The sequence below is a fragment of the Chionomys nivalis genome, chromosome 6 (assembly GCF_950005125.1).
Source record: "Chionomys nivalis chromosome 6, mChiNiv1.1, whole genome shotgun sequence".
In the NCBI taxonomy this organism is placed as follows: domain Eukaryota; kingdom Metazoa; phylum Chordata; class Mammalia; order Rodentia; family Cricetidae; genus Chionomys; species Chionomys nivalis.
Window position 1 is genome coordinate 9,693,622 of NC_080091.1, and position 16,443 is coordinate 9,710,064.

At 36.7% G+C, this 16,443-nt stretch overlaps 1 protein-coding gene and 1 non-coding gene across 3 annotated transcripts in view; one reads left to right on the forward strand and one right to left on the reverse strand.

The window, feature by feature from the left end:
* Positions 1-11,967, forward strand: part of LOC130875937 (leucine zipper protein 2-like) — a 351,484-nt gene extending 339,517 nt beyond the window's left edge. Inside the window, exon 10 of one of the 2 annotated variants that reach the window (XM_057772254.1) lies at positions 11,394-11,965. In XM_057772254.1, coding sequence (XP_057628237.1) covers positions 11,394-11,501 — 108 coding nt within the window. In that variant the 3' untranslated portion in view covers positions 11,502-11,965. Of the gene's footprint in view, positions 1-11,393 lie in introns of both variants that reach the window. The other variant, XM_057772255.1, reaches the window with a different exon arrangement.
* Positions 10,211-10,317, reverse strand: LOC130876681 (U6 spliceosomal RNA). Its single transcript, XR_009057333.1, has one exon. It is a non-coding gene; the product is annotated as a U6 spliceosomal RNA (small nuclear RNA).
* Positions 11,968-16,443: the final 4,476 nt, after the last annotated feature.

Sequence of the window (16,443 nt, forward strand, 5' to 3'; positions counted from 1 at the left end):
TGACTGTTCTGAACATTTATAGACATGTATTGTGAATTCCTGAACAATACAGTAAATATATAATTTACTTTTGCTAGGGATTGCAAGTCAACTAGAGGTAATTAAAGTTTCTGAAGGACAGACATGCATGGCTGAGTTTATACACACATATGATGATGGTCTATAGGAGGAACCTGAAAATGGATGGAATTTGGCATCTGGGAGGTTGTGCTGAAATTGGTTCCCATAGATTTTGAGGAAACATGTGGAGAAATACCAAGTGTTCAGAACTAAAATCATGCACATGTAGTCAACATTGTATGAACCCAGCAAATTGTACTATTAGGTTTATTTTCTTAGATGAATATTAATAGCAATCATTAAAACAGAGGAGTCCTTGAATTCAGGAGGAACAAGGAGACCCAGGGAGGGTGGAAGGACAGATTAAGAGTGGTAAGGGAGTGAATATATTTTAATTAAATTAAAACTACTTCTAATGTTTATTAGTTTGCAGTATCATGTAACTGGTACTTGAGAAGTAGTTTGGTTTTTCTCCAGGTGAGTGGTAGCAGCTCACAGTCATGGGAATCTTTATTCACACTGTCTGTGAAGTCATTACTGGAGTGCCAAGTGCACATGTAGACTAGGAACAATAAGGAGTTGCATGCCATAATAATAATAATAACAACAACAACTATAACTATGGAAGACTGAAATAAGACAAGTAAAGACAATGTCAGTTACAAAGAGTTCAGTAAGAAAGTTTCAGACTTAATAGTACGGGTTACATTGTAATGACCTTTTCAAGAATACAAGCTAACTTTTCTGGAACAATGTATTGAAGGAAGTATAGGATAGTCCTGGAAAGGAGGACTGGTTCAGAAGAATCGCTGATGGTTACCACAGGACTCAGAGACATCTTGCATGAGACTTTCTATGTCGGACAATGTTTTAAGTGAAGATTTTGGTGTTCCTACTTTGGTTTTGGTTACCACATTTTTCTCCTCTTTTTTTTAACAGTCTTATGCATTTAGATTGCTTTTTCAACTTTTGAAATTGCTTGGCCCATTCTGTTTTAAATATAAATATTTTTAAATCATGCATTTTATTACAAAGAATGACTTGACATTTTAAATTTGTGTAATATACTTTATTAGAAATCTAATAAAATTTTAAAAGAAATGTGCTCTTCTCATGGTGCATTAGTTCTTCATAAAAATATTTTTTAAGTAAGAAGCATACTTTAAATTTTTATGCTTCATGGAAAAGGGGAATTCTTAACAATAAAATCAGTAAAAGAGGAAGATAAGCCTAGATTTTTCTCAATGTACCCCAAACGGTGAAGAGCAGCACAGTCAGGGAAGGGTATTAGTTACATGCAAGATTCCAGGAGTTTCTGTGTTCTAGAACAATTCTTCAGAAGGTGAGAGTTGTCCCTTAAAGCTGGAAAAGGCCAGGAAGTATAGTCCAGGTTAGTGCCCCCAGGAGATTCAAGAACACTGATTTTGGAGAAACAAAACCAGCAGGGTTCAGTGATTACTCATCAAGGTAAAGTCCTGTCTCCAGTCTAAGAAACCGAGGTTGACCCCAGAACCTACATGATAGAAGGAAAGAGCCAACTCCTACAAATTGTTCTCTGACTTATAAATATACACACACATGCACACACCACACACACACTAAATAAGTAATAAAATGCAAAAGAAAATTTAAGTAAAAAAAATTACATAATTATTGCCTAAATTTCTATAAATTTACCTGAAAAGATAAGGTTTCTTATAAATGTCATTTTCCAGATTTTATTCTTAATTTGAGGATATATTACAATATGGATGCATATTTTCATTACTATCCTTTCCTATAGAAATGCTTCTAAATATTGTGAGCTCCCCATCCCTAGAATCCCCAAATGACCCTCATGCCTGGAAATGTCTTCATGATAAACCTGGTGAGGAATGGGCTGAAGCCCCACAAGAGGACAAGCAGAGCACCCTGCACGGTCAGCAAAGATGAAAACTGAGCTTGGAATGCAAACTTAACGGGGGACAGTGAAGGCTAAAGATGCAGGGAAAGGCCAGGAAACACAAAGTACTGAGAGACTGTAACCTGCTATGCATACTCACCCTTCATAATTGGGTAGGACTTCATCATTATTGACAGACTATTTTCTGTCGATATTAGCTGAAAATTGAGTAAAAGAGAGAGTTGTGTTGTTTTTGTTGTTGTGGTGATGGTAGTGGTGATGGTTTTGAATTTTTTAATACTCAAGTGAGTAGTTTCTGCAGAATGGTGTGTTTGTTCTTATTTACTAATAACTACTTTATACAAATCCCCTATGAGAACATTTTTATTTCTTTCTCAGTAATTATCTAACTGACAAGCAGTTCAAAGCTGGAATGGTAGCAACAAACAAAGTACTAAGATATTTTACTATTCTTCAACTTAAATGTATTACTCAAGAACTATCCTAAGGTGGGAACTCTAGAGGTTATAAGTTAAAATATGTTAAAGCTACATTCCTACTGGGGTAACCCAGTGCAGAAGAGAACAACAGTGCATACATTTTCTGTTGAAATGTAAAAGAAGGACTCAGGTGTTATGAGTCCTATGGAAGTAGAAGTCTTAAAGCAGCTTGGCAAGTGGTTGGCAGTTTCCTTGGATCACACCACATTCTCTCACCTGAGTACTGAGCCTCACACCTGCAGCTTCTCAGACATGTCACTATGCCCCTTGAAAATTATTTCTTTATTTATTTGATTTACTGATTTTATAAATGGAGCCAACATTTGCTGCATGAGTAGGACTTGAACTCATAAGGTCAAGGGCTTCTCTTACCAGGTGTCCCCAGTGGAAATCACTTGGCTTTTACTAAGCAAGTCTTCATGATGTTAAAATGATTTCTAGGAAACTTTGATGTGTACAGAGATGTCCCTACAGATGGCTTTTTCCCTCTTATCCTCTCTTCTTCTACTCTTGTTTGTCTCTTCTCATCATTTCCTCCTCTTCTTCCTTCTTTTCTTTTGCTATAGCAAGTAACACAGAGGAGATAAAACCTTAGAGGAATACATCACACCATTTGAGTTGAAAAGAATATGTAAAAGATGTTGGAACCACGCAGTCATGTTTAACATCTGATTTAATTGTATGAAGAAGATACTGAAAGAGCAAAGAACAAGACTTTTTGTTTTGTTCCTATTGTTTGTTTATTTTGGGAGAGATATTTGTACTTTTATTCTTCTCTCATACAATACATCCCAACCATAACCTCTCCTCCTTTCTTTCTCCTAATTCTCTACCACCTCCCTTCTCTCCCAGATCCACTACTCCTCCATTTCTCTTCAGAAGAGTAGGCCTCCCAGTGACATCAACTGAACAGAGCATAACAAGATGCAATAAGACTAGGCATAAACCCTCATATCAAGACTGGATGAGGCAACCTAGTAAGAGTAAAAGGGTCCCATGAGCAAGCAAAAAAGTCAGAGACACCTCCATAGCTGCTGTTAGGAATCTCAAAAGAACCCCAAGCTAAACAGCCACAGCAAGTATTCAGAGTGCCTAGTGAAGACTCATGTAGGCTCCATATCCCCCCCCAATCTTTGTGAGCCCCTATGTGCCCTGCTGTTGTAAGGAGGCCACTTATTTCATTTCCAGTCCTTCAGCCCTGAAATAATACACATAGAAACTGTGTTAATTAAATCACTGCTTGGCTCATTAGCTCTAACTTCTTTTGGCTAACTCTTACATCTTAATTTAACCCATATCTAGTAATCTGTGTATCGTGGCTGTGGCTTACCAGGTAGAGTTCTGGTGTTTGCCTCTGTCTGGGCTATATGACTCCTCTCTAATTCCACCCTTCTTTCTCTCAGCATTCAGTTTAATTTTTCCCACCTGGCTAAGTTCTGCCCTGCTATAGGTCCAAAGCAGTTTCTTTATTAATCATGGTTTTCACAGCTCACAGAGAGGAATCCCACACCATCCTGCTTAGTTTATTCTGTGGGTCATGCTCTGATGTCCTTGACCTCTTTGGAGAAATTATCTCACTCCCAAAGCTATTCTTGACCCAACATTCCTCAGTGTCTCAGTTCCTCAATGCTCTCCTCCAATTGCAATGACTCTGTACAGCATCTGTGTCCTCTGTATCCACATCTCAGGAAGCACTTTTACTCCTTGTTCAATTCCAGTTTCCTAAAAACTAACCTTTTGTTCTTTTCCACATTTTTTTCATTACCTAAGATTAGGAAAGAAATCTTGAGGGTGAGAATGTGGGTCAAAGAATCCTGGCAGCAGTATTCTGTAGCTGCAGGGGTCCTGAAAAGGGGGTGTACCAGTTCCCAAGACCCACATTTGGATGCCAAATGTTGAAGGTGAGTACATGGGTCAAAGAAACTTAACAGGATAACTCCAAAATATTTCAATTATATTTTCTTTATTATAAGAAGTGAAGTCATGAGACAGGAATGAGAAGTCCAACCTCAGCTCTGTAGCATGGAAACGAGAGAGAGAGAAAGAGAGAGAGAGAGAGAGAGAGAGAGAGAGAGAGAGAGAGAGAGAGAGAGAGAGAGAACCCTGGGTGGGCAGTTTCCTCTGGGTACCCAAAAGGTCACGCCCTAAACTGCTCCAACCTCTTAAAGATCAGAGGTTGACAGAGCTTCCCCATCAAATAAATATGACTATTGTTATTTCATCACTTTTTCGAATGTTATATACTTAATAAAATATACATAAACACTAGAAAACATCTGCTTTACCTAGAGCTATATTTCAGTGGTAAATATTTTTGGATAAATGAAGCACAAGGTATATGTTCAATCTTCAGAGAACCTCATAAAAGCAACCATCAATGAAAGAGACAAGGAAAAGTCTGTTTAAATTATAAAATGGCCACATATATATTGTGTATGCTAATAATGCATGGACCCAACTCAGACACATACATATCATTCTGGAAATGTTATATTGTTGTGTCCTAATGAAGATTCTATGCCATCCTTTACAATATAATACCTTTAATGGAAGATTTCAAAATGTTTGACTTGCATTTTGATACCTTTTTATATATTTGAGAGTTGTCCTTTTTATTAGAGAACCAATAGCCTTGGATAGACTGTTAGAAGAGTTTTATATTATTTTGGCTTGAAAAGAATAGGAAACATTGAAAGCTGAGAAAATGAGTCTCTGGCATGGAAGTATTCCATTTGCTGCTAGGAGAAATTCTCACAAATTTAATGACCTGATGGCACAGATGACCTCTCACACACCTAAAGACGAGAATTGTGAGACCTGGCAATATAACACTTCCTCTGTGGGACTCTGCTAAGCTTTATTTTGGCCTTTGAAAGTGAGTTGAGCAGTCCTGGGCTGGGTCAACATTAACCAGACCCTGTACTTATTCAAGCAAACAATAGCTCTTGAAGCAACAACCCTCTAAAGAATACAATCCTTTTTTGAATTTGGGTTCTTGCATTCCAACAATGATTACCACAACAGCACAAAACAACCAAGGTGGGTTGACCTCATTTGGCAGGACATCATAATTATAAGCCCTACAAAGATACATAAATTGTCTGACTTCCATCTTATTTACATGCTAATATAGAAGTGGACTCTGGACTTTGTTCCAAAAACTCAGTTTTCATTCCAATGTTCAACAGACTGAGTACAGTTTTTAGTTTTTCTTAGTTCTATGTCATAAAGACAAAATCCAGTTTCAGGATTATATTCTTTAGGTTTCAACGTAATAATTCTCTTAATTAAGCACAATACTTTTTATAATGATGGATTTTTTAAACTTTTTTTGCATGGATGGTCACAGTGATAATGTCGTAGATAATTTATTCCTTTTGTTCAAAGTATTGTTATAGATTGTTTTAATTTTAAATAAAAACAGAGTATGATAAATTTTTCTTGACAAATTTATGAGCAAGGACTGTAATACTGTTATTTTTTTACCTTTTCCTTTTTGTAAACTTAACAGGATGAAAATTTCCCAAACAACATAATAAAAACACATGATAATAAGTTGGAAATGAAGGGGAGATAAATGCATGTGTTAATTATACTTCTTATCATGGTGACTATATACTGCTGGAAGCAACCTGAACAAAGAAGTAGTGATCAAGTTCCATGGCTTTAAAGTGGCATCCATTATTGTGGCAGGGGAGGTTTGATTGAGTCCATCATGACAAGGCAGGTTTGATTGTTTCAGTTATGTCAATTTAAGAAAAGGTCATGGTGACAGAAACATGGGACTAGAGCTCTTCAGATAATGTTAGATTATTAAGCCAAGCGTAGAATGCAAAATGGCTCAAAACTATCATCTTCAAAGATCTGACAATTGCAGACTATGACTGAGCCAGTTCAGCATTGCATCCTATGTCTCAAAATCTCTGAAATCAGTGTCACTAGCTGGTGATTAATGTCCAAGCTTATGAATGTGAGTATATTTCATATTAAAAACACAACATCCCACTCTTGGACACCACAGTATCATTGTCATCTCATGATTAAAATGTGTTTAGTTAAATGTGAAGATTATCCACAGTCTTACACTAGTCAAAATATCAAAGTCTCCTTTGAGACTCTTGGTAAAGTCAATACAAGTTACACATTCCCAGTGTACAATGATATGGTGTAAACACTCCCATTCCTAGAACAAGAATCAAGAATAGAGAAAGAATAGTCCAGACCAAACAATAATAAAACCTGATTAACAAGGATCAGACCCCACAGCTTCCGATCTGGAGTGAGGAAGCCAAGGGAGAGTATTGGCACTCAAGTGCACTTAAGAACCCACACCTCCATCCCTGGTGTTGTCGTATGAAAGCACATATAGAGTCTCTCCAGCTGTTTCCACACAGTGCCTGCAGCTCTCCTTAGTAGACATCATATATTTGAAGCATCTCTGACATCCTGGAATCCTCATTGGCACTTTGGATTCACATTCACAACTGCAGAGTAAACTCCTCTGGGCTGGGAATCCAAACCTGGTCCTCAGTGACTGGCCTTATCTCCTTTTCTCTGGAAAAATTTGATGGACCCATAACTTTTATTCTATATTCTGACAAATGCAAAATCATGTACACTACCAAAAATTCTGAGACCAGCTCAAGATAAACTCTAAATCTTCTTTACAAACATTACATCAGCCTCTGAGTGCCTATATGGTGAACTGAGAACATTTCCTTGTGTGATCCGTTTTGAGAAGGCCACATTGCAGGTTCTGTCTTCATGGGCTTTTTCTTTTCAAAAGAAACTCTTTAAAATGAATTTGCTGGGTTACATACCAGGACACTTAATGGGAAAAATCTTGTCCTTATAATATCATTTCTAAATGGGTTCTTCTTTTTAAGACTTTTGGATTTTAATTATATATAGATGTGTGGATATGTGCATGTCGTTGCAGGTGTCTGCAGTCACCAGAAGAAAGAGTCAGATTTCCTGTGATCTGCCCAATGTTGGTGCTAGGAATTGAAACTGGGCCGTGAGGAAAAGCAGCCAGTGCTCTTATGTGATGAACCATCTCTCCAGCATAGGGCTACACTAGATCATCTACATATATGTTATGGTTATTAGTTTTATGTTTCTGTAGGACTCTTAATAGTTGCAGTGGGAAGATATATCTCTGACTCTTTTGCCTGCCCCTGGGACTGTCTTCCTCATACTGGGTTGCCTTGCTCAGTCTTGATATAATGGTTTGTTATGCCATGTTCAGTTGATTTACCCGGGAGGTCTGCTCTTTACTGAAAGGAAGCAGAGGAGAAGTTCATCTGGGGAAGGTAGGATTGAGGGGGGCATAAAGGAGTGGAAGGAGTGAAAATCTGTACTCAGGATGTATTGAAAATTAAAAAAAATAGAAAAAAGATCATTTCTGACTCTCTTTTCAATTCTTTTTTATTTTTTTCACATTTTTATTTTTAAAATTTCCTTTTCATTTAACATACCAACTCCAGTTCCCCCTCCCTTCTCTTCTCCCACCTCCCTACCTCCCCCTTATTCCTACCTTCCATCAATTCCTCAGAGTGGGTAAAGACGTCCTTGGGAAGTCAACAATGTCTGGCACACCAACTTGGGGCAGGACCAAGCCCTTGCCCCACCCCCTCATTCCATATCATGTCTGAGCAAGGTATTCTTAGTCTACTGAAGGACTTTATATAGGGTGAAACACTCACAGACTTTCCAAATCCCCCTTTAGCATGTCTGTTGTTGTTGTCTTTTTTCAGCTTATATTACATATAGTGTAAATTAATGTATTCTTTAAGTTGTTCAGATCTTGTCCTCATTGTGACTGCCAGGGAGAGTCACTCTCAGTATTAATGTTTGATATAGCCTCTTACTTTAAAGCCATGTCTTCATTTCATCTGTGAGTTGCAGGTAATGGGAAGAAGGTGGTGGGTACACTACTGATTTTGCCTGGAACAAATACAGGTTTGGCTCTTGTTAAGGATGTGTTTCTTTGACTGGATAGATGGCTCAGAGTTAGGAGTATAACTGTGCTTGAGGACTTGAGATTGATCGTTCACACTCACATGATGGCTCCTAACTATCTGTGACTCGGTTTCCAGGGGATTCAGTGTTCCTTACAGCCTCTTCAGGTACCAGTTATGCATGTGGTGAATGGACACATGTTTTGTATTGAGTCAAGTTACCAGATGACTGATTGGGTAAATAACATAATGATAAAAACAGCATGTTTTTTTCTTCACATCCCAAAGGAACTTAATCCAGAACAGAGATTGGGGCCATTTGTCATTTGCTATCTTCAAAGTGTATCAAAGAGATTGATGAACATGTAAGAGTATCATTCTTTATTTTAAATGGATGGGATTCTTAATTTGCCCTAAAGTCACTGAATCAAAGAAGCACACAATAAAATATTTCTTTATAGCTCCCAATGAAAACAGAAAAGAGAATATTTGTAGGAAGAAATGTTTTCATAATGGGATGAAACAACATAAACTCAAAATGTACAGATAAGGGTTAGCTCTATCACTTATTTTTAAAAAGTTTATATGAATAGCTGGTCAAATCTAACAGGATATCTCACTTGAAATGTTATCTATATGGATTTCAAGTAGATCACATGGCTATATACTGTATTGGAATGTCCTCACAGGGCTCTGTCACAGAACAAGTAACAAAGAAAAACCCCAGAATCCTTTCTTTCAAAACAAAGAGGAAACAAGTGGGGTTGAAGAAACTGTTCAAATTTCATCTTCTTGATGAAGTGACTTGAAGTCTCTGTGTTCTCCTTTACCACCTGTGAATACTCCTAGACTTCCAAATTCTGTGGCTTCTTCCAGCAAACTTTCCTATTCCTTCTAGACCCCCTTCCTCAGCCTCCAAAACCTCCTCTGCCTCCACCTAGAAAAACAAAGTAACCTTCACCTTTAGGTTTGGCCCAGTCCCATGTTTGTTTCCATCAGTTTCTCCATCTTCTGTGGCCTCCTTGGCAGCTTTTGTGTCTTCCTCGATATTGAACCCTACAAAGTCAAACTCTTTGGATGAACCAGTTTCCCAATCAGTGACTATTCTTGTTTGAACAGAACCCTTAAATGATTCTTTAAAGGTCTTTTCAGTGGCATCCTCTGACAGACCTTTGACAAACAGAGGTTTTGGATGGCTGACTTCTTGCAATAGGCAATGCCCTGGTTCTTTGTAACTCCAACCTGATTCTTCTGCCCTTGATTTCCAATTTGTTCCAGAAGTTTCAAGATTCTTTAGCATCTTCAAATGAAGCAGATTCAAATGCATTCCCTTTAAATTTGCTCTTTGGATTATGGGCACTTTGATAAAAGTTGCTTTCTCAGATACTTCATGAAGAGTTTCTTCCGTTGCACTGTCGAAAAGATTACATCAATCTAAGTTTCTGATTCACCACTCCAAGTGCTACTCTTTCCAGCTCTCTTGCTTTTGTCCTTTCTTCCATCCAAGTACTAACCAGGCCTGACCCTGCTGAGCTTCCAAGATTAGACTATATCGGGCATGTTCAGAATGGTATGGCAGTAGAAGGCTTCGTCCTTTCTCTACAGGGTTGTAAAGTGAAACATATTGCCTATCAATTCCTGCCCCCTACTTTTCTTCATAATTTTCCTTTACATCAGCTCTGTCTTAAATTCAGTATGAGCAATCCCTCACTCTTCCCATCCTTGAGGACAAATCTGATCTCTACGGTATCTTCAAACACTTTTTATAATTCATTCCAAATGATGCTGAAAGAGAGGGGTTTTTTTTGATAAATATGAAATGCTTCATTAATTTGTATGTCGTTCTTATGGAGGGACCATGGTAATCTTCTCAGTATTATTCCAGTTTTAGTATATGTGCTGCTGAGATGAGCATAAAGGTGTCACTGATAGCTTTTATCTTTTCTGTTCCTTAAAAAGTGCAAAACAGGTGTAAATTTATGTCTTATAAACAAGGTTGGGGAAGAAGAAAAATATAACTCTCAATTCCTTCTAGGTTTCAATGAAGTTAGGCTTAAGTATCAAGGGAAATTACTTAATTGCTGTTTTCAGCCAAAGCTCAACACCTTGTTAAATTAATATTGGAACTGATAAATGAACTAGTGCTTTATTTTCTATGAGTTTGCTAATATTCCATAAACCTTGCTAGTCTCAATGCAATAAACATTTTACCATGTTTAAGAATTTTTTTCAATAATTTTTAGCACACTATTTTTTTGAGAATGCTTTTTTATGAAGGAGTACAGTTACTTGTGGACATCTATGGGAGTACCACGTAGAATAACTGAGGATTCTGGCTGGGTTTTCTGTACTCTGCCCAGATTCTGTTCTACTCTTGGGCTTCCTAGAGGACAACCATGAACCTTCCCATAGTGAGTTACACATTACTTGTACTTTTCTTTCAATCAGGGTATTTTGTCTCTCTTAGTGTTCCTAATGATATAAATTTTATAATGATATTTCAGTTCCCCGAGGTAAACAGCTTGCTCTTTGAAGGAACAGAATCCATGTAACCACCTAGGTATCTTCTGTAATGTTGCAACATATTTTCTGTCTAGTTGAGAAAATGTAGCATTATGTATTTATTATATCTCAGACAAGCTAGGGATTAATATAAAGAAGAAGGGCAAGATTCCTGTCTTTTGAGAAATAAAGATTAATAAGTAAAAGCTTAGTACTTGAGAAATGTGCATAATCAATGGGAAAAATCCATTAGGCCTCACTAATGCAAAAATTTAACAAATTATTGTTCTTAATTTCAAAGAAAAGAATTGTAAGACACCTTTGAAAGATGTATTATATAATAATGTCTATTTTCTTTTTTAGGGTATAAAGATGACATTGTATTTTATGCCATGTAACCACATAAATCCATGTTTGTGTGAAAACCTATTTTTTTATTGTTAATGATACATTTTTTTCTTTTTTCTCTTTATCTCCCTCTCTTCACAGAAAACTTCTCCAGGAAACCATGAGAGCTCCCGAGTTCAGTCAACAAAGGAAGAGATGAGGAGAACTTCTGGAAGATTTATATCCACAAAATTGGGAGAAAAAACATAATCACATAATAATTTCAAAAAATAAACAATTCTCACTTTGAACAAAAGAACAGTGTGCCCTCAACTTCATTGTTAAAGACCAAAATAACAAGGACCTGTTGAGACCACAACAATAATCAAGGGGAGCATGTAGAGAGTCCAGAAAGACCCAGGGATACCGTATGTTGCTATATGTAGGTAGAATATCCATGTTCTATTGGGAGAAGCAAGTAAGGGAGCTCAGGCAAGTTTGTTCCTTGCCCAATAGTCATATATAAATGCCTGGATGGCTATAGTTTTATCTTTCTGTTAAAACTGTCCACAAAAGTAAATGGAAAATAGCTGTATCTTTCTTCATGGTCAAGAATTCTAGAGTTCTTCATACATACACTGGAAACTCCACTCTTCACTTTGGTAAGTAGATTTTAAGTAAACTTAGACTTCAAGAACAGAAAGCACCCCTATCTTCTCCCAGAGAATGAAGTTTAAATTGAATTCAAACCCTTTAAGGGGGATAAGAATAGTGCTGAGTATATAAATTTAAAAAATCTCTTTTAGGAAAGCATTTTAACAACAAAGTGAAGCTCCTTTTGTCGATTTTCAATCAATTGGATCAATGCTGCAAAACATACTACCCCTTGACTGGCTACCATAGAAAGCCACTCCTTTTGCTAATTCTAGCCATAAGTGCTTCTCATAGCATCAGTCAGTAGAACATTGTTGGGTTTACAGATAGTACAAAAATATTCCCCCCCCAAAAAAAAAACACTCCTCTGGTGAAGACATACCACCCCAGTGATCAGAAACCACACACACAGAGACACACACACACACACACACACACTCATATATAAATAAATTCAAATGTATGTTTATATATGTGTGTATGCATATGTACATGTATATAGTAAAATTGATAAAGAAGTACATTAATAGGTGGCCTATTGTATGAAGCAGTGCTGAAGGTCTCTCAGTATTCAACATATTTAGAGAGTACTGCAGGGTGTCAGCTTTTAAAAATAGTTTCTGACATATAATGTATATATTAACTTAATCTTCAGCTCTCATAAGGTGGGACATTTACAACAAAAAAATCTGAATGAAGAAAAAATGAATAAATAAATAAAAAGAAAGAGACAAAGAAGCAAAGGATGAAAGAAGAATGCATTAAAAAACCAAGAAATGGCATGGACTAGTAGAACATCATGATAGGATCAGGGAGGTGGTAGGGGGGCAAGTAAGATGAAATAAAAAGTGCCAAAATTAGGAGGGACAGATAAACAATAAAGTAATATGTATTTGGATAAGAATGCCATATAAAATATATGAATTTAAAATTGCTACATAAAATATTTTATATATACAAACATATTCACTTTTATGTATAATATATATTAGTTTATGCAACAAAATTAGTGAGAAAAGAGACAATGAATGTTCTATGAAAGAAATTTTTATTTATTTATTTTTTATTTTTTTAGATTGTTTTTATTGAGCTATAGCAACAAGTGTTCTTAACCACTGAGTCATCTCTCCAGCCGGCCCTCACCCCAAATTAAAAAAATAAATGAAATAAATGATGTGATTATGTGCACATGAGTACAAAGGCCAGAAGTGAGTGTTTGGGTTCTCTGGAGCTTGAGCTGCAGGTGTATGTGAGCCACTCAATGTGGGTGTTGGGATCTAAACTCAGGTCCATTTTGCTATCTCTCTAGCCCAAGTGACAATCTTTTAATTCTATATTCTAATGTGTAAAAAGAGCCTGCCTGATGCCTGAAACTTCACAATCCATAAAACAAGATTCACTTTTTGGAAATTAGCTTTAATTAATAATTTAAAGACAGAAAGACACCAACCTGTTTTTTGTTCTTTCAATTTGAGTACCATCCAAAAATAGTCAAAATGTGTTCCCCTGATTGCTTTGAGTTTTGACTAAAATAATACAGTTTCTGTGTGGTTATGTCGCGTCTAAGCTATCCAGGCAACCAGGATGAATAAGCAGGTCCTCCTCCTCCTACACATCAGTAGAAACAATTCTGCTGTGCAGAATATTTTACCTAGAGAATCAAGCTGCTCTTACCTAGTTTCACTAATTTTGTTCATAGATGAAAAACACCATCTCTCTTACCTCTTTACCAAAGAAACCCTACTATCTTAAATTATTCTAACCAAATGTGATTTTCACAGTTTGCGTCAATGGGATACTGATGGGTTAAAAGATTATACAGAATTATCCTTTCTATTTAGCTCAAACATCCCTCTAGTGAAATTGGCACTTCCCCAATGCTCAGAGACCATATGTAAAAAATATAAAGGGGATACATCCTTAGGTGGTGAATAGTACAGTAGCCTCATATAGAAATTCACTCATAGTGGGATGAGAGGCAATGTCTAAGACCTCTCAGTATGCAACAGAGACACCCTGTCATGGTGAGGAGTACAGGTGCTGGGCTATGTTCAGGACCCCAGGCTCATCATAACATATACTGGATTCAATTTTCCCAGGTGGTAGTGACACTCTGGTTCATAGAATTTAAATACCTTCAGATAAACTATCCTAGGCAGCAAACAAATTCAAGAAAATCACATCCTTCATCAACCTCAGTCTCATCTATGAAATGGTGTAAGACATTGCTGAATACAGGTAAGAATGAAAAACTTACCCTTTTGTGAATAACATTGAGTTCTTAAGTGTCACCATCAAGAGATTTGCTTGTCTTGGATGAGGATATCAAATAAAAATAGTCTTTGACCAGCTATTTCACAGACTGTATTCAGAGAAATTAGGAAACCTTGCATTAGAAAATAGTTACCATTGCTTGTCACTTTCGAAGGATTTATCCAATGTCTGATTTGGAAACTCACCTTCAATGTGAGTGGATATTAAAAGGGGTATAATGGCAGGCACATACTTTGGAACCTTATAGTACTCCAGTATACCACTGCTTCTCAGCTGTTCTCTGCTTTTTGAGTCCATGATATGAGCAGAGCGTATTCTGCCATGACTAAGAGGTAACCATTATGACCTAATTTTCTGTCACTATGTAATAAACTTCTACATACTAAGCCAACCACACCCACTTGTGTTCTCAAACTATATCTTCTTTTAGTTTATCAGAGCCTCTTTCTGACTTGAAACTATTTTATTCCCCTTATCACACAGTTAAATACTGTGACTACAATCTAGCACACATGTAAATAAAGGCATCACAATGCCACTCTGGTATACTGATGAGCACATAGATGTATTCTCATATTTCCAGAATGAAGACACTACTTTTGTGCCCCTGTCTCAATCAGCCCCTTGTAACTAAGGAAGAAAAGTGAGCTTCTTACTCTCTTCATTATGTGAACTTGACCCCAAAGGCAGGGTGAAAATAAGAGGACAAAATTGGTGAGTGAATAAATGTTTCCATATGAAAAAATTATCACCACACACTGAAGGACAGAATAATACACACCTTCACTGAATGGACACACGTACATAAGCACATGTACAGAAGACAACAAAATGATACCTATGCTCACAAGCACATGTACTCACACATATTTTATGCCCTTTGTAACTAAAGGTGAACGTTTTCTCTAGATTCTTAGTAAATTAACTTTTTTTCCCTTAAGAAAAGCTTCTCATAAACCAGTATGAAGTCTATTCCTCTCTAAGTCATTAATCTACAGAGACAACATGACTATGGTTGAGATCTATGGGAAAATGTAATTTTCTCCTTGAAGAAGAGAAAATATTTACCAACATATGTCAAGGAAGGCCCTTTTTGCTAACAACTTCTCTTTATTCATGAGGCCAAACTGTTAGGTCTCAATAGAGAATATTTATTTAATTTAATTGCCTGAAATGTTGATCTTTATGTTTTGAGAATGCAGTCTTTTGTATCCTTACAAAAGTAAAGATAACTGATTGACCTTTGGCCTCCACATGTGGGTTGCATAGTATTTTCCTGTGGTTCCCCTGGAAGTGTAATCAGAACCTCTCTATGGTGCCTGTGTTGACATTTTGGTTCCTATTTCCCATTCTAGGATGATTTGTAAGTTCTTGATGCAGGCAAAGGGGCTTTGTTATAAACTCACCTTGATATACATTAATTTATTAATTGACAAGGTAGTCCTGGTTCTCTCAGAAAAGAGGAAGGTGAATAGTGGGATGTAGGAAAGAGAAGGATTGAAGATTATGGAAAGAAAAGAGGACAAAGAAACTGTGACTGGTATGTATATTAAATGAATGAACTTAATAAAGAAAAAGAATAGATATCCATGGTGAGAAGGATATATGTGTCTCTTATTTGATAACTGGACTATAATTGATGCTTCATTATGCCACCTTTTTTTCTTTTTTTTGTGTGTGTGGGGGGTTCGAGACAGGGTTTCTCTGTAGCTTTAGAGCCTGTTCGGGAACTAGCTCTTGTAGATCAGGTTGGCTTCAAATTCACAAAGATCTGCCTACCTCGCCTCCCAGGTGCTGGGATTAAAGGCATGTTCCACCACCACCTGGCTCATTATGCCACATTTGAGACTTATGTCTGTATGGGGCTTCTACCATAAACACATTTTGGTTCCCTTGGTTTCATCTTAAAACTTGGAGAGAACAAATTTAATTCTTTCTATAATCATTATATACAAGAATCACATTGTGATAACATCATAATATTTAAGGCTTAGCTTCTTCTCCAGAGGACATACATAAAATAATTTCCCCCTTGTGATTTTATGGATTTTGTAAAATCAAACCCAATCTTAGTTAAAAATTACAGCAGATTTATTCATTTTTCCAACTGTGACTTCCCAGCATCCTCACAAGGAAGGCTCTCTAGCTATGGAATTTCATGGATGGAAGTATTTCTACATTTTGACCCTTACTGTACTCCAGAAACAGTAGGGTTGAGGTTCTACAAATAAAAAATAAATCAGGTGATTCAGAATACAACTTTGTTGAGTAAAACACAAGAACT